This window comes from Leptodactylus fuscus, chromosome 6, assembly GCF_031893055.1.
Source record: "Leptodactylus fuscus isolate aLepFus1 chromosome 6, aLepFus1.hap2, whole genome shotgun sequence".
In the NCBI taxonomy this organism is placed as follows: domain Eukaryota; kingdom Metazoa; phylum Chordata; class Amphibia; order Anura; family Leptodactylidae; genus Leptodactylus; species Leptodactylus fuscus.
This window is the reverse complement of record NC_134270.1, coordinates 135,328,754-135,352,347: the sequence shown is the minus strand read 5'-3', so window position 1 is coordinate 135,352,347 and position 23,594 is coordinate 135,328,754. Positions and strand designations below refer to the sequence as shown.

Genomic DNA, 23,594 nt, shown 5'->3' with positions numbered 1-23,594 from the left:
AGATCCCATCTAAAGGTAGGAGACGAATGGCCTTTCTAAAGGCTATTCCGACGTGTTAGCCACAAAAAAAAAAAAGATTTTTAATGGTAGAATCCCTTTAAAGGGATTCTACCATTAAAAAACGTTTTTTTCTAGGTAACACGTCGGAATAGCCTTTAGAAAGGCTATTTGTCTCCTACCTTTGGAAGTGCTCTCCGCCGCGCCGTTCGAAATACCGGTTTGTACCGGTATGCTAATTAGTTCTCTCGCAGCAATGGGGACGCCCCCAGTGCTGCAAAAGAACTCATTTGCATACCGGTAAAAACCGGTATTTCTGCCGAAAGGCGGGCCGGAGGCGATTGATAAAGGTAAGAGATGAATAGCCTTTCTTAAGGCTATTCCGACGTGTCAGCTAGAAAAAAAAAAGTTTAAATGTTAGGATCCCTTTAAGGTCCCCCTCCTACTACCCCCATGTTTAATGTCCTCCTCCAGTTGCTCCAGTTTAATTTCCCCGTCCAGCTGCCCCCACGGTTTAATGTCCCTCTCCAGTTGCCCCAGATTAATGTCCCCCCTCTAGTTACTCCCTGCGGCAGCTGGAGGGAGACATTAAACTATGGAGCAGCTGGAGAGGGATATACATAACACATTAAGATATATCTGTAATTAAGGTCTTTAATCATTTATTTTAGGTTCAATTTTACTTTCCAACGTGTTATAATTAGTTTCTGAGCAAGTCCTGACGCCGCACCTAGAGGGCGCTGCAGTTCCCGGTCTAAATCGCATCGTGTTAGCTTCACAGTGGACGGAAGTGACGTAACGTAGGGCGTGGGATTTGGAATCGGCCATGTTGTAGGTGGCGGAAGACTGCACCTCTCAGTAGCTTGATTACGGAAATTACGTCGCATTTGACGTAACCGGAGGAGCTATGTACTGTATTATGGATGGATGCTGTGGTCTGACGTGAGAGACTCTGTGGACCATATAGCAGGTATGAGGTGATGTATATCTCCCGTATGTAGGATATGGCCTGGTCTCATACTGTAATGTGGGGGTGAGAGGCTGAACAAATAGCGAGCTCTACAATATCGGGGTCCTTGTGTTGTATAGCGTGGGGGGCCGTGTGTAGAAGACAGGACTGTGTATTATATATGATCAGAGGGTGTGTATTACATAGTGCCCAGGACTGTGTATTATGTAGGGACAGGTGCTGTGTATTATTTAGGGCCAGGTGCTGTGTATTATATAGGGCCAGGGACTGTGTATTATTTAGGGCCAGGTGCTGTGTATTATGTAGGGCCAGGTGCTGTGTATTATGTAGGGTCAGGGATTGTGTATTATGTAGGGCCAGGTGCTGTGTATTATGTAGGGCCAGGTGCTGTGTATTATGTAGGGACAGGTGCTGTGTATTATTTAGGGCCAGGTGCTGTGTATTATGTAGGGACAGGTGCTGTGTATTATGTAGGGACAGGTGCGGTGTATTATGTAGGGACAGGTGCGGTGTATTATGTAGGGACAGGTGCTGTGTATTATTTAGGGCCAGGTGCTGTGTATTATGTAGGGACAGGTGCTGTGTATTATGTAGGGACAGGTGCTGTGTATTATGTAGGGACAGGTGCTGTGTATTATGTAGGGACAGGTGCGGTGTATTATGTAGGGACAGGTGCGGTGTATTATGTAGGGACAGGTGCGGTGTATTATGTAGGGACAGGTGCGGTGTATTATGTAGGGACAGGTGCGGTGTATTATGTAGGGACAGGTGCTGTGTATTATATAGGGCCAGGTGCTGTGTATTATGTAGGACCAGGTGCTGTGTATTATGTAGGGTCAGGGACTGTGTATTATTTAGGGCCAGGTGCTGTGTATTATGTAGGGCCAGGTGCTGTGTATTATATAGGGTCAGGGACTGTGTATTATATAGGGCCAGGTGCTGTGTATTATGTAGGGTCAGGGACTGTGTATTATGTAGGGCCAGTGACTGTGTATTATATAGGGTCAGGGACTCTGTATTATTTAGGGCCAGGTGCTGTGTATTATGTAGGGACAGGTGCTGTGTATTATATAGGGTCAGGGACTGTGTATTATGTAGGGCCAGGTGCTTTGTATTATATAGGGCCAGGTGCTGTGTATTATGTAGGGTCAGGGACTGTGTATTATGTAGCACCAGGGGCTATAGTGTTGAAGAACAGATAAGTGTTGCATACCCTTTGGCTGTCTGACTCTACACCCCCCTTCGTGCCCCCACAGTCATTTGTAACTTTTCTCTTTTGTCTGGGTGCCGCCTCCATGTAACTAGCTGTATACATGGATGATGATGATTCCTGTGTGTATATATCTGTCTTTATATGTTTCAGTTTATTAAATGTCTTTTTGCTTTTCTTCTAGATCGTATCGCTCGTGTCCCACAGGATTTAACCGCAGTGTTGTATTCTGTTGTCAGTCGCCATCATGGCAAATTTAAAACAACTGGGGAAACTTGAATACCTGTCCTTGGTGTCCAAGGTCTGCACTGAGCTGGATAACCATTTGGGGATCAATGACAAGGATTTAGGTGAGAAATTTAGTGGGAGGTGAATACAGTCGGAGAGTCTGAAGGCTTGGGGTATGGGCTGTGGGTAATCTTTGCAGGTGCTGCTGTAGGACTGGGCTCCATGACTTTAGCTGTATCCAAGTCGCTGTAAAATTGTGCTGACTCTGCTACCCAAAACCCACGAATTTATCACAAACACAGTAATTTGACGTTATAGGGGTTGTCCGGGATAAAATAATATTTGTACACTAAGCTACACACCCCCTAACGCCTAACTTACTCACTTTAGGAAAAATGTATATTTACCTAGGTTGCCAGGGTGCTCATTTAACCACTCCAGGCACATTTCCTTATTTTCTGGTAACGTTCCATTTCCCTGTTTTTGGAAACAGAATGTCACCAATGGTATGTCACCCTTTTATTTTAGAAAAAATTCCTACATTAATATGTCCTAAAAGAAAAACGTAATAAGGTCGCGTTCACACACAAATGCAGCCCGTATAATGACATGTCCTGATTTTTTTGTGATCTTAAACTTCAGACCACAATGGCCCCATTGAAGGCGGTTATGTTATCTATCTGTGATGTTACTGTATATGGATCTTACATTGCATTATCCTGGTTTATTCTGGATTATTATTTATGGGGAGCGATATATATCATGTTGTTAGAATTGAATATACCAGCATTGGATGAATTTATTTTACTGAGATCTATGTAAAAAACTATAGTATATTTTTTATGTTCCTATGTACCACACTGTTCCAGAATAATGTTTTTAATTGAAAATTTGTAATGTAGTTTTGGTGTTTTGGGAACATTTATTGACTTTTTGTTTTAGTATTTTGGTGCTCTCAAGTTGTTTGTTCGGAATATGAAACCTGTTATTTTTCTTTTATTGATTTATTGTGCTTGTTTTTTGGATACAGGTACAGTAATGGATTATCGAAGCCGTGATCGAAATTGGTTGTTTAAGTTGTCAGATACAAGGCCTGGAAACTGGTCTGTCTACTTCCCAATTTAGAGACCACAGCTTCAGCTCAAGAATATGTTACAGAAATGTTCCAGAACCTGTTGGAATAAGGCCAAAAGAATTGATAAGGTGTCATTGGGAAGTAGAGGTGTTCGTTTTATCCCTTTCCAGACATCTGCCTTAATAGTATGGTAGATGTCAGGAAATTTAATATGTCGGCCGCTCAGGGCCTGACGCTAATGCCCATGATCACTGTCGTTATTTTCCCCGGAATCCCTGTTGCCCAGAGTGAGCCAGCGGCCCATTACTGTGACAGCCGAGGGGAGCCTTTTAAAGAGGTTCTATCATTGGGAAAAGTCATTTTTAACTAGTCACATCCTTGCATAGCCTTTAGAAAGGCTATCCCACACCTACCTTTAGTATGTAGATTGCCTCAGTAGTTTCTGAGTAAGTCAGTTTTTATTCATATGCTAATTAGACTGGTGCACAATACATGGTACACCCTCTTTGCTATTGTTTCCTATGGGTGTATACAGCACAGGCTGCTGCTGCTGATGACTCAGCTTCCTGTTTACTCACACACATAGGAGATAATAGGAGAGAGGAGGCTGCTGGGAACTTCCTGTGCTGGCTGGAAGCTCATTAGCATATGAATAAAAACGGACTTATTCAGAGACCACTGAGGCAATCTACATACTAAAGGTAAGTGTGAAGTAGCATTTCTAAAGCCTATGCAAGCATGTGTTTAGTTAAAAATGACTTTTCCCAATGATAGAGCCCCTTCAAAGGTTTAAAGCTCTGTGTCTCTGTGTTACTTTTTATTCCAGCCTGCAATAGAACTCCTGATATTTTACAATACTTTAGCATTGCAATGTATTGCAGTAGTGATCAGACCCACTGGGTTCAAGACCCGTAGGGGGTCTAATAGTTGCAATACCTTTATAACACATACACATTAAGTATCCCTGTGTCCGAAAATGCCCATTCTACAAATCTATAAGATTTTTTTTTTTTTTTCCCGTACGCTGTAGTGGGGGAGAAAATTGAAAGTGTAAAACTGATTTTTTTTTTTTCATTGTTTTGCCTCTGATAAACAAAAAAAAAATATATTTTTGCAAAGTTTTAGATTTTTGTTAAGTGGTTAAAACGTAAATAAGACTATATAAATTGGGTATCCCAGGAATCGTACCAAAGCATATAATACAATTGATATGTCATTTTGGCTGCAAAGTGAATGCCTTAAAAATGAAGCCTGTAAGAAATTTCTCGAATTCCCGCCCCCCCCCCCCCATTCTTTTTTTTTTCCCAGCTTTTTTTTTTTTTGCACAGAATAATAAAGGGTACCATTATTAAGAACAATTTGTCCTGTGAATATTAAGCCCTCATATGGATCTGTGAATGGAAAAGTAAAAAGGTTATAGGGTTTGGCAGGCGGGGAGTCAAAAATGAAAATCAAAAAATGTCACTACTAATACATCACTACATTGTAAACAGTAGGCCTGAGGGGTTTGAATGAAATGATGAGTTTCTCTCCTTTTTGGGGGTAGGCAGATCAGTCTTCAGGCCTTGTTATGGATTTGTGTGTTGTATTTTTTTGTTTCATTGTATTGTTTTATATTTTTAGGCTCACATCTGCTATTATTTGGGGTCTGAAGAAATGCGGCGAAAGGGGATTGGATGACGTCTATATAAAAACTATAGTATATTTTTTGATATGTGTGTGTACTATTTTGTTCTAAATAAAAAAAAAAAAAAAGGTTTTTTTAAAATTGTTTTTAACCACTAGGCAACCAGTGCCGTACTATTACGACGCAGCTACCTGGGTCTTATGGTCGACGCGCCGCTATAGTGTGGTGTGACGGTCAGGGGTCACTGTGTTTCCAGACTCTGGGTCCATTTTAGGGTTTTTGCTGTCTTTGACAGCAGACTGTCCTGGCACCATGGCTGGGGCGTAGTGGGGATATTCATTCCCTTCCCCAAATCATAGCGATCGCTGCTATTGGCTGATCAAAAAATGATTTATGCTGACCAGTTACTCCAAAAATGGCAACAGTCAGTTTTGAGGATCTGAGGGACTTGTGGTGGTTCCACCCCCTTGATTGTTGCGACTGACAAATTGCAGCCGAGATGGCAGGTTCAAACCAATGGTTGTGGCCTTGACCGTGTCACTCGCTCTAGGATTGCGAGTAATCTGTGCTGTTACTGTGTGCTATGTTTACTTTGCGTTCCTCTGTAGTTTCTCCTGGCAAATTGAGTTGTGGCTCCAGGCACCTCCCTCCATCCCTTTTTCCATCTTAGTTTATATATTGTGTGCCCCCCACCTAGCATTGCTGGCTGCTGATCAGGGAATAAGTCCCCCTACTCAGCACCAGACCCTTTTTGGGGGGGGGTGTGGGTTTTTTTTTTTTTTGTTTTTTTTTTGGTAATCTCAATTTTAGTTAGAATTCTTTCTTCTTTTCTATTTTCTTTTTCTTTTTTTTTTTTTTCTTTTACATATATACATGTGTTAAAACATAACATACACTTCACATTTTTAATAAAGGTTCAACAAATAAAGTCTCAGTACACGTATACAACCACAGCACATACACAAAATGTCCCAAAATAGGTATTCAGCAGACGAGGTATATGCCCTACTGGTCTCTGATGCTAGGTTCACACTAGCGTTCGGCAGTCCGTTCTGTGGTTTCCAGACCGGGTCCGGCCGTGAGCAGCGGTGAGTGTTTTAAGCTCTCTGCCGCGAAACCGTTTTTTTTTTAAAACCAGACACACAGTACTGCATGTCCAACTCTGTGTCCGATTAAAAAAAAAACGGTTTCGCAGTGGATAAACCGCGGATAAGTGCTTAAAACGCTCACCGCCGCTCACGGCCGGACATCTTTCAAACCCATTCATTTGGTATGAAAGAGTCCTGCAGGTTTCCTTATCCTGCCTCTGTTTTGTGCAGGAGATGGAAACCTGCAGAACGGAGACTGGGCGCAGATGTGAACGAGCCCTGACACTGATATCATCAGTGACGGCGTATAGGAAAATGCCCATTCCTCTATTATTCCAGTGTTGATCCACCTCTGAGGGGGTGCCCCAGAACTATTACTGAGGTCACTGCAGAACAAATGTGGACCCTGCTCCCAGAAAATTATAAGCCTTATGGGCGGGGTCAGTATTGAAGGTTTGTTTTGTGATGATTTTATGGTGGCCCAAACAAATTTGTATTCCCAACAATTCATAGAACAAAATGTCACCTCATCGGAGGCAAAGAGTTAGAGCATACACCAAGGCACATAACTTAATAAAATAGGATCTGTAGCATAATCACCTGCAGAGATATGTGTTGCCTGGTTGGCCATGATAACTGGGCGCAAGACACACTTAGCGAGACAGGATGGATATATCTGAATTCACACCTCCTCATTCAAAACATCACTGGCGGTGTGCCCAGTCTACGGGTACACACCTACAATTATACGCATAGTGGCAATTGAAGATCGGGGTGTGTCTACTGCCATGTTATATAGTGATGTAGTACATAAAGCTGGCCATGTACTTTGTGCAGATGGCACTGTATAATGCTTTTGTGATATCACAATGTGCAGGGAGGACAGGAACGTTCCTTCAGTTTCAGGAGGAAGTTATCAAGACCCTGATATTTGGGGATGAAAAAGGGCCAGGCCCTAGTACTTCTAGAACTGAAGGTGCCTGTATTGTACTAGGGCAACATTTTCCTAGTGAAGTCCCTCAAACTATAAAGAATGGGAAGACCCAAAAAATGGCGCACAGTCTGTTCCAAAAACGGGTATAAGAAAAGACCCCATTTATCAGTGTGACACCTGCCCCTGAAGGATTGATTCAGACTGTACCATACATTCATGAATTATTAATTTTTTCATTTATTTTCCATGGTATATCACCTTATACTGTGATCAGTACTCTGCACAGATTTACCTTTCAACCTCTGTTGGCCCTCAATTTTGGAAAAATAAATTAACCTGTGGGGTCCAAATGCTTGCTTTTGATAAATTTCTTAAAGGGGATGTCCTGGATAAACTATGAATATACCCCTAAACTAAACCCTCACCCTGCCTAACTTCTATAAAAAAAAAAATAAAAAAATCTTCAATTGCCCATATCCCTGGGGTGGTCTTTTTTTCAGCAACACTTTTTTTCACCAACCCCATCAATACTTACCAGCTCTCCTGTCTGGGAATGGCTTCTCCCCTCTGCAAACGCTGACTGGAGACACTGCCCTCCATCTCTACTGTGCAGGTACTTATGGTCTTTGGATAGTGACTCCAGCCTGTGCACCATGAAGAGGAAAGAGCCGTCTCCCAGATCAGAAGCTAGGTAAGTATGATGCGGTGGGGGGGTGAGCTTAGTTAGTTACTTGTGAAGGGCTAGTATTAGGTGGGATAGCTTAGCTAAGGTGACTGGGAGGGGTGGAGTAGTGACAGGGAGGTAGTGTGGAAGGCACAACAGGAAACTACATAGCAGGAATCTAACGCCATGTAAACGCAGAAAAAACCAGGACCTCTGACCAGAAAAAGAAAGTTGTGCCCAAAGATCTATTATGACTAGAGATGAGCGAGTAGTATTCAATTGAATACCTCCCCTGCATAGTTATTGGTCTATAAAAGCGCCAGGGAAGGTGGGAGGGGACTCGAATTTTTACTGCGTTTACCGCATGGTATTTGACCGACTACACCAATATCTACTCTGGGGAGGTATTCGATCCAATACTACTCGCTCATCTCTAATTATGACCTTATGGTGGGGACACAGTGTAAAAAAATATGTATAGAAAAGTTAAAAAAAAAAAGATACATCAAATACCGTATATACTCGAGTATAAGCTGACCCCCTAATTTTACCACTAAAAACCGGGAAAACTTATTGATTCGAGTATAAGCCGAGGGGGAAATGCAGCAGCTACTGGAAAATTTCAAAAATTAAAATGGTCGGAGTTTTTGGGTGCAGTAGTTGCTGGGGAAGGGGAGGGGGTGTTTTGGTTATCTGTCTGCCCCCTGAGCTTGAGGACTGGGTTTCTTTTTCCCCCCACTTGGAATTCAGCCTGACTGAATATAGAGTATCTGCAGTGCTCCTATTAACCCCTTCCCGATGGAACAGGAGCACTGCAGATCCCCTATATTCAGTAGACACAGGTATACCTAATGTGTATGTGTTTCACAGTAATTTTCTATTTTTATATGTATTCTAGGGAAAGGAGGGATTTACAACTTTTTTTAAAAAAATATATATTTTTTTAAAGCTACTTTTTTTCACTATTTTATGGGAGATTCTATACATTTCTATTGCGGCTGGTTATAGACCACACACACACACACCCCAAATATATATTTTTTTTTTGTCGAGTATAAGCCGAGGGGGGGCTTTTTCAGCACATAAACTGTGCTTAAAAATTCGGCTTATACTCAAGTAATATGCCAATAAAATTTATTACAGGTTCTAGCCGACGACACCACACAAAATAAAAATTACCATAACGGAGAGGAAAATGTTTTTTAGTAGCATATTGTGCTGTTAAATAAAAAAAAAAAGTTTTCCCTCCTCTTTTTGGTTATATTTTCCTGGATATAAAAAAATTAAAACACTTGTAAAAATAAAAACAACATAAAAATAAATCCCTATGTGTCCCCGAAAAAGACGCAGAAATTAGCCGAATAACCCAAATGATCAAAATGTTACAGCCCTCAAAACTACACATACAAAAACCCAAAAATGTGTCTGGTCCTGAACCACGACTTGGCCCGGTAATGAAGTGGTTAAGGTACTTTGGAGCTGCAGCCATATTAATTGTTTTGAATTGAATTTTTTTGCTATTTCATATATCAGGATTTGGTTGATCTAAAAAATGGATTTTGATTAAAGATGAATTCTGGATAACATAATTTTGGTGTTTTTTTTTCTCTGAACATACAGTGCCTACAAGTAGTATTCAACCCCCTGCAGATTTAGCGGGTTTGATAAGATGCAAATAAGTTAGAGCCTTCAAACAAGAGCAGGATTTATTAACAGATGCATAAATCTTACAAACCAAAAAGTTATGTTGCTCAGTTAAATTTTAATAAATTTTAAACATAAAAGTGTGGGTCAATTATTATTCAACCCCTAGGTTTAATATTTTGTGGAATAACCCTTGTTTGCAATTACAGCTAATAATCGTCTTTTATAAGACCTGATGAGGCCGGCAAAGGTCTCTGGAGTTATCTTGGCCCACTCCTCCATGCAGATCTTCTCCAAGTTATCTAGGTTCTTTGGGTGTCTCATGTGGACTTTAATCTTGAGCTCCTTCCACAAGTTTTCAATTGGGTTAAGGTCAGGAGACTGACTAGGCCACTGCAACACCTTGATTTTTTTTCCCTCTTGAACCAGGCCTTGGTTTTCTTGGCTGTGTGCTTTGGGTCGTTGTCTTGTTGGAAGATGAAATGACGACCCATCTTAAGATCCTTGATGGAGGAGCGGAGGTTCTTGGCCATAATCCCCAGGGTAGGCCGTGCTATCCATCTTCCCATGGATGCGGACCAGATGGCCAGGCCCCTTGGCTGAGAAGCAGCCCCACAGCATGATGCTGCCACCACCATGCTTGACTGTAGGGATGGTATTCTTGGGGTCGTATGCAGTGCCATCCAGTCTCCAAACGTCACGTGTGTGGTTGGCACCAAAGATCTCGATCTTGGTCTCATCAGACCAGAGAACCTTGAAGCAGTCTGTCTCAGAGTCCTCCAAGTGATCATGAGCAAACTGTAGACGAGCCTTGACATGAAGCTTTGAAAGTAAAGGTACCTTACGGGCTCGTCTGGAACGGAGACCATTGCGGTGGAGTACGTTACTTATGGTATTGACTGAAACCAATGTCCCCACTGCCATGAGATCTTCCCGGAGCTCCTTCCTTGTTGTCTTTGGGTTAGCCTTGACTCTTCGGACAAGCCTGGCCTCGGCACGGGAGGAAACTTTCAAAGGCTGTCCAGGCCGTGGAAGGCTAACAGTAGTTCCATAAGCCTTCCACTTCCAGATGATGCTCCCAACAGTGGAGACAGGTAGGCCCAACTCCTTGGAAAGGGTTTTGTACCCCTTGCCAGCCTTGTGACCCTCCACGATCTTGTCTCTGATGGCCTTGGAATGCTCCTTTGTCTTTCCCATGTTGACCATGTATGAGTGCTGTTCACAAGTTTGGGGAGGGTCTTCAATAGTCAGAAAAGGCTGGAAAAAGAGATAATTAATCCAAACATGTGAAGCTTATTGTTCTTTGTGCCTGAACTACTTCTTAATACTTTAGGGGAACCAAACAGAATTCTGGTGGTTTGAGGGGTTGAATAATAAATGACCCTTAAATAAACTTTTCACAATTTAAAAAAAAATTAAACAAAGAAATAACATTCTTTTTTGCTGCAGTGCATTTCACACTTCCAGGCTGATCTACAGTCCAAATGTCACAATGCCAAGTTAATTCCGAATGTGTAAACCCGCTAAATCTGCAGTGGGTTGAATACTACTTGTAGGCACTGTATATAGTTTTTAGTGTTAGTATTTTGGTGCTCTGAAGTTTTCTGTTCTCTGGATTATAAGACCCGTTATTCTTCTTTTATTGATTTATTGTGCTAGGTATGGTGCTAGGTAGGCAGCTCCCCTTTCACTAGGTTGTGGTGAGATGGGAACGACCCCCAAATAGAAAGAGAAAACATACGTACCCAGTGGCATAACTAAAGTCTTGTAGGCCCTGGTGCAAACTTTGATGGGGACCCCTAACCTTTCCCTACAGTGTATTCTTGATAGTTCTGGTTCCTCCAGATCCTTGAAAGGCATGCAACTTCTAGTTCCCACAACTGCGGTTATCAAGAATATGGTGAGTGAGCAGTGCCCGGCATGGAAACAATACTGCGTGGTGCATGTTCTGGGAAACAGCTGATCAGCAGGGTCCTAAATTTAAGAGATTAGTAGAGTTGCAACACTTGGAGAGACAAAAAAATGGATAACCCTTTTAACATTTCACAGTTTTGATATTCATACAGTAGCTGGGTGATAGCCAGTGCTGTGGAGTCAGTAGGCCACAGCTTTGACTCTATTCTGTCTCAGCCCCTCTGACAGTCCTGGTTAGACAGAAGCGGCAGATCTCCTCCTACAAAAGTAGTCAAACTATGCATATAATTATTCATAATTAATAATTGTTTAAAGGGGTTCTATTATTAAAATCGCATATTTTTCTCGCTAGCACCCGGAGTCCGTTCTATGGTTTCCATCTTCTGCATGCAGAAGACGGAAACCTGTCAGAGCGGGTCCGGCGGTAAGCGTTTTATGCTCTCCGCCGCAAAATCGTTTTTTTTTAAATCGGACACAGAGTACTGCATGTCCGACTCTGGCCGGTTTAAAAAAAACGGTTTCGCGGCAGAGAGCATAAAACGCTCACTGCTGCTCACGGCCGGACATCTTTCAAACCCATTCAAATGAATCGGTATGAAAGAGTCCTGCAGTTTCAGTCTCCTGCCTCTGTTTTGTGCAGGAAACAGAAACCTGCAGAACGGAGACCGGGCGCAGATGTGAACGAGCCCTAACACGTAGGAATAGCCTTAAGAAAGTCTATTCTTCTCCTACCTTTAGATGTCTTCTCGGCGCTGCTGTTCGGTAGAAATCCCAGTTTTCTTCTGCATGCAAATGAGTTCTCTCACAGCATTTGGGTGGTCCCCAGTGCTCAAACAGCACTTGGAGTGTCCCCTGTGCTGCAAGAGAACTCTCCAGCGCCGCCTCTGTCTTCATCTGGAAAGCCTCTCTCCGCGTCTTCTTCTGGCGCTGGGCATTAAACTTTTAGGCATGCGCAGTCGGCTTTGCCATCGGGCCTCTGGCAGAGCCGACTGCGCATGCCTAGAAGTTTGAAGCCAGCGCCGGAAGAAGACACAAGGAGAGGGCATTCCAGATGGAGGCGTCGCTGGTGATTTCTCTCGCTGCATTGGGGACGCCCTCAGTGCTGTTTGAGCACTGAGAACTGCCCCCAGTGCTGCGAGAGAACTCATTTGCATACCAACAAAAACCAGGATTTCCACTGAACGGCGACGTGGAGAAGACATCTAAAGGTAGGAGAAGAATAGCCTTTCTTAAGGCTATTCCTACGTGTTAGTGAGAAAAAATGCGATTTTAATAATAGAATTCCTTTAAAGGGTTTGTCCAGGCAAAAATGGACACTATTTATTATTTAAATAGGGTGGGGGCAGTGAAAAAAACAAAACCATATCTCCTTTCTCCGGTGCCTCTATGCTCAGTCCGGTTCTGCATCTCTGTTGCCGACTTCCCACCAGTGATAGGGAACTGGGATGTCACAGCCAGCAAGAAATTCCAGAAGAAGGCAGCCAAGGTGCAAGACAGTACTTCACTGGGAGGACACCAGAGCACCCGGGACAGGAGAGTGTTTTGGGGGGGATTTTTTGTTTATTTTCCACCTCCCCCAGCCTATTTCAAAAACAATTTATTTGCCCGGACAACCCCTTTACTCATTTTGGAGTCTGAGCTGGTAATATAAGCTTTTCGTTGTATTTGTACCATCCACATAATGTGCACCTCTTGATCTGACAATTCACTATCATTATTCTCTTTTGCAGCTGAATTCATCATTGATATCGCAGAGAAATCCACTACCTTTGAAGTCTTCAAGTCTGCTCTAGAGAAGAATGGGGCAGAATTCACTGTAAGTTTTCTTTACTGCGTTCTTACTGTTATCCCATGTGACTGGCAGGGACGTACAGCTGTGTAAGATGTTTTTTTTTCCCATTATTTTACTTCCTACTGTGTCTATTAAATACAGTGACTATTAAACTGTTTCTGCCAAATAAGCGACTCCATTAAAATATAAAATTTACCTAATTTAATGGGCAGTTGTAATAATGGTATCAAGTGATTGGGAGCAGAGGGTCAGTTCACTGGTGTCCACCACAAAGCTGTATACTGTACAAGTGACACCAGGGGACCTGCAGCCATTCACAAGAAAAGGAACAGAGCTTCTTCTACTGTATACAGCTTGTGTCAGACAGATCAGCTGATCGATGTGGGGTCTGCGTGTCTGATATCCACAGATCAGATACAGATGACCCACAGTAATCTGGTTTTGATCCTTATAATAGACCCATCAGTACAGTGATCCTGGGAAACCAATTGAACAGTTTTACATAGTATAGGATGAGTTTTACCAGTGCGTGTGCTTAATGGGTAAACAGTAGTAGTTGACACTCCGACATCCTTATTGCCGAGTAATTTAGATTGTGAATGTTATATAACCTTAGATAACCTGATGTAATTGTTGCAATAAAAATTTACAGTTCCATTCATTTCTCTCCAGGATTCTCTTATAAGTAATTTATTGCGGTTGATTCAGACCATGAGGCCACCGACAAAGCCATCAACAAGTCAAGGTTTGTGTCACCTCCTTGTGTATACTTCTGTTTATAGGTTTCTGCTTGCCGTGTTTCTTCCCGTATTCTCTTTTATTTTTCTATTATTGAACTGTTCAGTGCTCTCCTTCCATATCTTACTTCTCCACTATACTGTCTACCAATAAGTATTTGGACACCCATGCAAATGAAGATATCTGCGGTCGTGATGTGTCACGCCTTCCGCCGTTAAATAGGAAACAGCATTGGCATTAGTCGCATGTGAGATGCCACAAAGTGCAGAGTTGTCCGATTTCGAGAAAGGGGTAATTGTGGGGAACCACAGAAATGGTTGATCCTTAAGGGACGTAGCAAGCAAACTGAATTACCCAAAATCGACAGTGGCCTATGTGATTACGAAGTGGAAGGTGAATGGTGATTATCAGAATGTGCCCTGAGTTGGCAGATCCCCGAAACTGGGAGAGAGACTGACGAACACTGGCCAGAGAAACCGCACCCAACCGATGGCTGGAAGCATCCGTAAGGAAGCATCTGCTTTCTACCGCAGGTTTCCAAATACTTATTGGTAGACAGTGTATTACCAATGAAAATATCTCCATCCCAATCTCAAATCGCACCTCACCACCTGTGCAATTGTACTTCATCCCCAACCTTACCACTGTGTTTGTCCCAACCCTAGCTCACCTCTTCTACCTGTCTCTAACCAGGGTTACCAGACCTTTCCTCTGTCACAATTGATCATTCCCTCCTGTTACAGACTCTCATCCCTTGGCATTACAGACTTGGCCCTCTCCTGGATCTCGCCATACCTCACCAATCACACATTTATTGTCTCCCACTTACACGCCACTTCCTCACCATGCCCTATCTCTGTAGATGTCCTCCAAGGCTCTGTTCTGGGACCCCTATTATTCTACATCTATACCCTTGGTACATGGCTCTCAGTACCATTGTATTGCTGACGACACTCAAATATATGTCTCTGGCCTAGTCATTACCTTTCCGCTATCCAGAGTTCAAGGCATCTGCTTTTCCTTTTCCTTTGTTAATATATATATATATATATATATATATATATATATATATATATATATATATATATACACACACACACATTTTAAGGTTTATAATCATGATGATATTTGTGTTTTTTTTTTTCTTTTTTTAAGAAGCAAATTTAAAGCCTAAATCTGAAAAAGAGAAGATTAAAGAACTATTTCCAGCCCTCTGCAGACCAGACAACCCCAGTGTTCGGGTAAATATATATTATATTACTGTGTGCTTACTATATATTACTTCCTGTTTGTTTGGAGCTTATATGAGGAGGGGGTTCGGGGGTGGGGGGTGTCCTGATCGGTGTCTTATTCTATTAGGAAGTATTGAGCAGTGTTATTTTTGCTTCACCTCTTTGAAGTCATTAAGCAACCATTGCTTTCTATGGGTGTCGTACATAAGTTTGTATATTGTACAATGTGAACAGGAGGCGACTTATAGAGTTTGATATTTGAGAGAGGGTCTCTCTTGCTTCCAGGAACAGCGACACTCTTCTGCACAGGTCTTGTCTGGTATTGCACTAAATACTCAACAGCATGGACACAGTCCATGGAAGAGATTGCTGCTGTTCTTGGAGTAGTACGTGATAGCACCAGACACGGCCCTCCGGTTTTTACTGACCTGAATATAAATCACCTTAGATACCTGTAATTCGATGTGACTTTCCCTATTGTTAGATTTTGCAGCAAACAAGAATCCAATCTGTTAGATTTCAACATGAAGATTTCTTATTTCTCCTAGGAAGATAAATAGCTGTAAGATGTCTAGTACTTGCCAGTTTAACCATATTTCAATTTTTAGACGATTAAAAGTTAAGCAAATATTTAAAATTTTTATAGGATTTAAAAGTTTTTATCCAACCAGTTTTTTTTTTTTCTTTTTTGATCCGTGGCCAATGAATATGACAATGAATGCAACTTTCTATGGTGTGAAACTTGATAGAAACCCAGCCATGATCTCCGTATAGTGGTCAGGGTCCCGGCCTGATAACCTGGCCACAATAAGGAAATCATGGCCTGGATTTTGGAAATTCCTGCATTCATGATTGTATTCATTGGCAGCTGATCAAGACAGTCTGTCACCACTAAGGTGGTTAGAGAAAATCTGCAAAATCTAATTATTTATAGCTGAAAAAAATCTTACTTTTGAATGTCTACCAATGTAAATATGGGTATGTTCGTGAGAAAATCCCTTTAATGATAGTGCAGTCATGTGACCACTGTAAGGAGCGCAATCCCTGAATACATTTCCACCATGCAATTGAGCACTTGGTTCCCCTGGATTCCCATGTAGATCCTTGTGTAGATCAGCATGCTTGCTTGCACTGGTGTCATCCATTGATGATATGGCATAGTACTTGTGCCCCCTGCTGTTGCCAGGTATGTTTATGATGTAAGGTAATATGTATATGCAGAGTTTTATTAAGAGGTTTATTCTATTTAATCTTTGCAGACCATGCTGGAACCTGAAGATGTGAAGGTCGGTGCAGATGTCTTAGAACAGCTTGATGCACAAAAACCAAGTATGGAGACTAAAGCGCAGGAGAAGAGCAGTAAACACAAGTTGGTATCAATATTCCTCTCCATAATTTGCAGCAAAGTGTGGGGAAGGTAGCTCGATAGCAGCAATGGTGCGGACCCAACCAGTCAGAAACAGGGACACAATGTCCAGTTCAGACAGGTTTTTTTGGAAAAAGAGCAAAATAAGAGAGACTGGTCCTGACACACCTACGCCCCCTAATGAGCTCCGCTCTGGACCCCCTCCAGTTTGCCTACCGGCCGGGCATTGGGATAGATGACGCCATCATCCACCTTCTTCATAGAGCTCTCTCTCACCTGGAGAAACCCGGGAACACTGTGAGAATAATGTTCTTTGATTTCTCCAGTGCGTTCAACACCATTCAGTCAGGGATATTGAGGGAGAAGCTGAACCTTGGTGGTGTGGACCACCCCCTGTCCAACTGGTACTAGACTACCTGACAAACCGCCCTCAGTATGTCAGAGACCAAGACTGTGTGTCTGACACTGTGATCTGTAGTACGGGGGCACCACAAGGTACAGTCCTTGCCCCATTTCTCTTCACACTGTACACTGCTGACTTTAAGCACAACTCATCCAGCTGTTACTTACAGAAGTACTCCGATGACTCTGCAATAGTAGGCCTTATCACTGATGGCGACGATAGGGAATACAGAGACTTAAACCGGGATTTTGTTGAATGGTGCCAGCAGAACCAGCTCAGGATTAATGCTGGGAAGACCAAGGAGATGGTGGTGGACTTTAGTAAACGGAGAGGTGCTCCGACCCCGGTGGTGATCCAGGGGACATGCATTGAGATAGTCAGGACCTATAAGTATCTGGGCGTGCTCCTCAATAATAAACTAGACTGGGCTGATCACCTGGAGGCACTGCACAGAAAGGGCCACAGCAGACTCTACCTGGTCAGGAGACTGAGGGCCTTCGGAGACAAGGGGCCATTTCTTAGGGCCTTCTTCAACTCTGTGGTTGCCTCAGCCATCTTTTTCGGTGTGGCCTGCTGGGGGAGCAGTATATCAACCAGGAACAGAAATAGACGTGACAGGCTGATCAGGAGGGCCAGCTCTGTCCTGGGGAGCCCCCTGGACCCAGTACAGGTGGTGGGTGACAGAAGGATACTGTCTGTGGTGAGCTCCATGCGGGAGAACAAATCCCACCCCATGTATGGGACCCTGATGGGACTTGGCAGCACTGTAAGTGACCGTCTGCTTCACCCCAAGTGTGAGAAGGAGCGCTATCGCAGGTCCTTCCTTCCAACTGCGACCAGGCTGTATAATCTACATCAGACCAAGCGAAGATCACTCCGCACAGAGAACTAATGATTATGACGATGACCATGAGGTCTTCCTCTTCTCTTCCGTTTTTCCTTAGCTGCTATGGACTCCTAGTATATCTTCTCTTCTCAGCTTATGTGTGTCTATGTCTGTAATATACTACTGTGTATTATCCTGTATCTGTATTACTATGCTGCTGTAACATGCTGAAATTTCCCCAATGTGGGACTATTAAAGGATTATCTTATCTTATAAATAAACCTTCACTTCAGGTACAGAGTAAGCAAATATGTCAAACAAAACCCTGCTCGTTCGAGCACTAACTAAATAGTAAAAACTAACTATATGTGTGGCTTACAACCAACCACACGAACAAAGTAAGTAACACAGTTAGGTCTCACCAGACTCTCAGTATTTCAGGACAGACCCAGGCACCTCATCTCGCTCCCATGATCTGCCCTGAGGTGCAGGCTCTAAAACCTTTTATGGCTCAGTAATCAGCCTAGGACCCACAGCTGGGCTGAGGCCTACACAAGACCCGCACTGGACCATACTTATCTCAGAAACCTGGGGGGAGATATATTGTGATTCCAGTGCTCTACCTGTCAACTTATCACAAAAGCTTGAAGGGGTTGTGCAGGATTTGCAAACATGGCTGCTTTTTTATTCCCAGGATGCTCACATGGCCTTGCTGCAGCTCAGTCCCTTTTATTTTAGTGGGACTTAGCCGTAGCATTCTTATGTGAACAATGGTCGTGATGTCACTTCCTGAGAAGAAGGAAGTAGCCTTGTTTGCTAATCCTGCACAACCCGTATAACATAGACATAAAGACACACAATTGTCACGGACTGTTAATACGCTTAGTTATAAATTAATACATCTTCTGTCACAGTATTGTATTATGAAACCTGATGTTTAGCTCAATAAATCTAATCTTTTCTCAGGGATAAGAAGAAGAGAAGCCGCAGCAGAAGTAGAGAGAGGAGTCGAAGAAATAAGCACAGATCCCGCTCAAGGTCCAGAGATAGGACAAAGAAATCAGGTAGACACAGGACAAGGAGTCGCAGCCCTATTAAAAGTCGATACCGGAGCCCTACTAAGGAGGAACATTCCAGCAGAAAGCAGCGATCTGAGAAGAGTGATGAGCGCTGGAGGGAAAAGCATGTGGACAGGCCCCCTCCAGAAGAGCCGGCTATTGGGGATATCTACAATGGCAAAGTCACCAGTATCATGCAGTTTGGGTGTTTTGTTCAGCTGGAGGGTCTGAGGTAAGCTTCTGGAGTTCTCTTCTAATATCAGATGATTGACAACAATTGTCCTTGTGTTTTATTTATAGAGATTGTTGATGAAAAGTTTAGCTAACGGATTGTCTTCCCACACAGGAAACGCTGGGAGGGCTTGGTACACATATCAGAGCTAAGGAGAGAAGGTCGTGTGGCAAATGTGGCCGATGTCGTCAGCAAAGGCCAGAGAGTAAAGGTCAAGGTGCTTTCCTTCACTGGATGCAAAACCAGCTTAAGTATGAAGGTGAGTGGGAACATGAGAGTCTGGCCTGTTGTTTGTACCTGTAATTTACGTTTCAGTTATAGACCCTCTAGATCAGGGGTCCTCAAATTTTTAAACAGTGGGCCGGAGGCAGAGCAGGTTTCACAGACATTGGGAGCGGTGCCCTCCAATAGGTAAAGGGAAGTGCGCTCCATGGCCTGGCCCGAGCTCCTCAGGAGCTTCATTATAAATGCACGCCTGCCGGCGTTGTCGGCGGGGCCAGACAGAAGTGCTTGGCGGGCCGCATGTGGCTCTCGGGCCACAGTTTGAGGACCCCTGCTCTAGATCATTGTTACTGTCTGATGTCTCTGCAAAGCCAGGACAGTACCTCTGATCAAGAGGATATCAATACATTCAATGTTATGTTCTTTACTACTTGATGGTTCTTCATTGCAGGATGTGGATCAAGACACAGGAGAAGATCTGAATCCTAACAGAAGGAGGAATCTGGTTGGTGAGAACAATGAGGAGGCCTCCATGAGGAACCCAGACAGACCCAGCCACCTCTCTTTGGTGAACGCCCCAGAGGTTGAAGATGACACCTTGGAAAGAAAACGTCTCACCAAGATTTCTGACCCAGAAAAGTGGGAGATTAAGCAGGTAATGTATCTATCTATATTAGATAAGAGTAGATTAATTTTAACAGTGAGACATAGAATATCAAAAATAAAATCCAGAACATCACATTGTATAAATTTATTTGCATTTTGCATAGAGAAATAAGTATTTGATCCCTCTGGCAAACAAGACTTAATGCTTGGTGGTAAAACCCTTGTTGGTGCGCACAGCAGTCAGACGTTTTTTATGCTTGATGATGAGGTTTGCGCACGTCAGGAGGACTTTTGGTCCACTTCTCTTTGCAGATCATCTCTAAATCATTAAGATTTTGAGGCTGTCACTTGGCAACTTAGAGCTTCAGCTCCCTCCATAAGTTTTCTATGGGATTAAGGTCTGGAGATTGGTTAGGCCACTCCATAATCTTAATGTGTGTCTTTTTGAGCCACTCCTTTGTTGCCTTGGCTGTATGTTTTAGGTCATTGTCCTGCTGGAAGACCCAGCCATGACCCATTTTTAATGTCCTGGCGGAGAGAAGCAAGTTGTCACTCAGGATCTTACGGTACATGGCTCCATCCATTCTCCCATTGACACAGTGAAGTGGTCCTGTGCTCTTAGCAGAGAAACACCCCCAAAACATAATATTTCCACCTCCATGTTTGACAGCGGGGACAATGTTCTTTGGGTCATAGGCAGCATTTCCCTTCCTCCAAACATGGCAAGTTGAGTTAATACCATAGAGTTCAATTTTTGTCTCATCTGACCACAGCACCTTCTGCCAATCACTCTCAGAATCACCCAGATTGATCAGATGAGACAAAAATTTTTCTCTGTTTCATTGTAAGGAGTCACTTGCCTGTAATTCTTTGTTTGTGGACTATTAGACGTAAATATTCATTCCGTTTCTTTCTCAGATGATCGCCGCCAATGTCCTTTCTAAAGAGGAATTCCCTGACTTTGATGAAGAGACTGGTATCCTGCCCAAGGTTGATGATGAAGAAGGTTGGTCACATGTTTTTCTACTACTTTGATTCTTCTGTTCCCAACTAAGTTTGTTTCTGGATATTTTGCTGCCATGTTCTGCACTTTCTGTAGGTCAGAGCTGTGTATCGCTGCTTCTTTGTTTGGCCATTTGTACCTATTCAGATTTTGCTAAATGTTTTAACTCTGTTTCTTCTGGAATAGATGAAGATCTGGAGATTGAGCTTGTCGAGGAGGAGCCTCCATTCCTAAGAGGGCACACAAAGCAGAGCATGGACATGAGCCCAATTAAAATAGTAAAGGTATCGAGTTCTGTAATGTATTATTTCTATACAAGCCACTATCAGATCCAGCACATTGTACATATGATGCATGTAACAGAAAGCAAGCGCAATAAAGGTGAACTGAACAAGTGACAGCCTGGTACTGAGAAAGAGCAGACACGCAGGAGAAAGGGGAGAGCAAAGAAGTTCTTGTGCGTGTAAGGGAATACATGTGATGAGTTATAGGTAGATTAGGTCAGAGATGTATGGAGGAATATAGTGAAGTGACAGGTAGAGGAGAAGTAGATTCATCGGGAAACAGAATTAATTGACGATTGGACGTGTGCAGGAGTGTTAGCTGGGAAGTCACAGAGAAGGAGGTTTTATTCTACGCAGATAAGGGCTTCGACTAACTGGGTTTTTTTTTTTTGTTACGCATAGTTAATAAATGCACACATTCAAGAAATGTTTCTTGGGTTAGAGGTGGCAATGGCTTAGATGTGCAGTTTTGAAAGACGGGGGAGAATCTAAGGTTACCCCAAATTAGCATGGGCTGGTAGAGGGTTGAGTGTGTGGGGGAAGGATAATGAATTCAGTGTTTTCCATGATGGGTTTTAGAAGGAGGAGGATGAAGCTGATAGACACTCTGTCCATGCAGTTCAAACTAAGGTTGGGAAAGGGTTAAGGGGTTAGTAATTGAATGTGATTTTAGCAGAACCAGGTCAAATGTATAGATGGAGAAGAGAAGCGTTCCCAAGGATAACCAGTCACCGTGTGTGGCGAGCAGTGAGACAAATCGTTGTACTTATTGTTGCTCCAGTTGTCTTCCTGTTTTAGTGTTGTTATGGAAAGTTGTCTTGTTTCTTTAACCTTAAAGGATAAATAATGTCTTATTCCAGAATCCCGATGGTTCCCTTTCTCAAGCTGCCATGATGCAGAGTGCTTTGGCGAAGGAGAGAAGAGAACTGAAGCAAGCGCAGCGAGAGGCGGAGATGGACTCCATACCTATGGGCCTAAACAAGCACTGGGTGGATCCTCTGCCCGACGGTTTGTAGTCACCTCTATATATTGTATTGATACCAGTCACAGCTTATAGATAGGTTGGGAAGAAGAATTTATCATAATAAGGCACTTGGAAAAGCAATTCTTTTGCACTTAAAACTTGGACAGATAATGGTAATGTTTGTCATACTATAGCCTGGAAATCTAGAAGGAGATGACTAATATACATTCTCAGTATTCACTTGATGTGTTCATGACAATGTTATTCATTTTGGAGAAATAGGGAATCGCTCATAAGGCTTTCTATAAAGCGGTTTTCTCCTCTTGTGCTCTTATTTGCTATTAGATGTTACTTACACTTTGCAAATGTGGTAGTAAGAAAAGTGGACAGTTCACACTTTCAACATCCATATCGAATATATGGGCTGCATCTTATGCAGACTCTTTTGGTGTGTTTCTTGTTTGCAGAAATCTCTGAATATGTTTGGCTGATTTTGCTGAATATCTTCCTAATACCCCCTGAAAATTCAGTGTTTAGATAGAGCTGAGATTGCCGACAAAGCCTATTTGGTAATTGCAGATATAGGCAGTTGCTTCTCTTGCAGCATTTTTCTTACCTTGACATTTTGTTTTCTAGCGGACGGACGACAAATTGCTGCTAACATGAGGGGCATTGGGATGATGCCCAATGATATTCCTGAGTGGAAGAAGCATGCTTTTGGAGGTAATAAGGCCTCTTACGGGAAGAAGACACAGATGTCAATTATTGAACAGAGGGAGAGTCTGCCTATTTACAAACTAAAGGAGCAGCTGGTGCAGGTAACAGTGGAAACTTGGCCTATAAGCTAAAAGGGTTATCCAGGGACTGTGTAAAAACTTAAGCCGCTTTCACATGACAGTGATAAAGGGCCATGTTACGTCCGTTTTTTTGTTTTGTTGTTTTGTTGTCATTGAATGGGGGCTATTCACATGTCCTATTTTTTACTTATCCCTCTATACACTTAAATAGGTTTGACACATAAGGAACCCCAGAGGAAGTAGGTTTTACACATTCCCTGGATAATCCCTTATGACAGATCTAAGTTCTGGAGAACTACACGCTGATACAGACAGAGCTAGCAATCCCTAACAATGGTAGAAGAAGCTGGAAAATACTGCACACTGGACATCACAGGAACAGAATTATGGATAACAGTTGTGATAGCCATTATATCCGTTTCTAAAAGATTATATATCCCCCTTCCAATCTCCCCCATACCATGTACAGCCTTCAGGGCACTCCCTGATCCCAGCTGACAGATCGGCTTTGTACATATAAAATTAAAGACAGACTTGGCAGATACATTTCATGCACATTTACAGAAAGCTGCAGCAGATTTTTTGATTACAAAGCTGCTTCATCATAGAGATTGTGTCAGCATTAAAGGGGAACGTCTCGTAATGTTTTCCTACTTCATCAAAGATTCTGCTGTCAAAGGCTGTACACTGCTCTGATATGGGAGTCTCTTACTAGTAATT

At 42.8% G+C, this 23,594-nt stretch overlaps 1 protein-coding gene across 2 annotated transcripts in view; it reads left to right on the top strand.

Moving 5' to 3' along the window:
- Positions 1–890: 890 nt before the first annotated feature.
- LOC142208660 (ATP-dependent RNA helicase DHX8) overlaps positions 891–23,594 on the top strand; it is a 31,468-nt gene continuing 8,764 nt past the window's right edge. The window contains exons 1-13 of one of the 2 annotated variants that reach the window (XM_075277289.1): positions 891–967; positions 2,362–2,527; positions 13,082–13,167; positions 13,816–13,888; positions 15,037–15,122; positions 16,373–16,482; positions 18,675–18,998; positions 19,113–19,257; positions 19,672–19,875; positions 20,745–20,832; positions 21,016–21,113; positions 21,974–22,121; positions 22,714–22,895. In XM_075277289.1, the coding sequence (XP_075133390.1) occupies positions 2,425–2,527; positions 13,082–13,167; positions 13,816–13,888; positions 15,037–15,122; positions 16,373–16,482; positions 18,675–18,998; positions 19,113–19,257; positions 19,672–19,875; positions 20,745–20,832; positions 21,016–21,113; positions 21,974–22,121; positions 22,714–22,895 (1,647 nt within the window). In that variant the 5' untranslated portion in view covers positions 891–967; positions 2,362–2,424. Of the gene's footprint in view, positions 968–2,350; positions 2,528–13,081; positions 13,168–13,815; positions 13,889–15,036; positions 15,123–16,372; positions 16,483–18,674; positions 18,999–19,112; positions 19,258–19,671; positions 19,876–20,744; positions 20,833–21,015; positions 21,114–21,973; positions 22,122–22,713; positions 22,896–23,594 lie in introns of those variants that run through there. The other variant, XM_075277290.1, reaches the window with a different exon arrangement.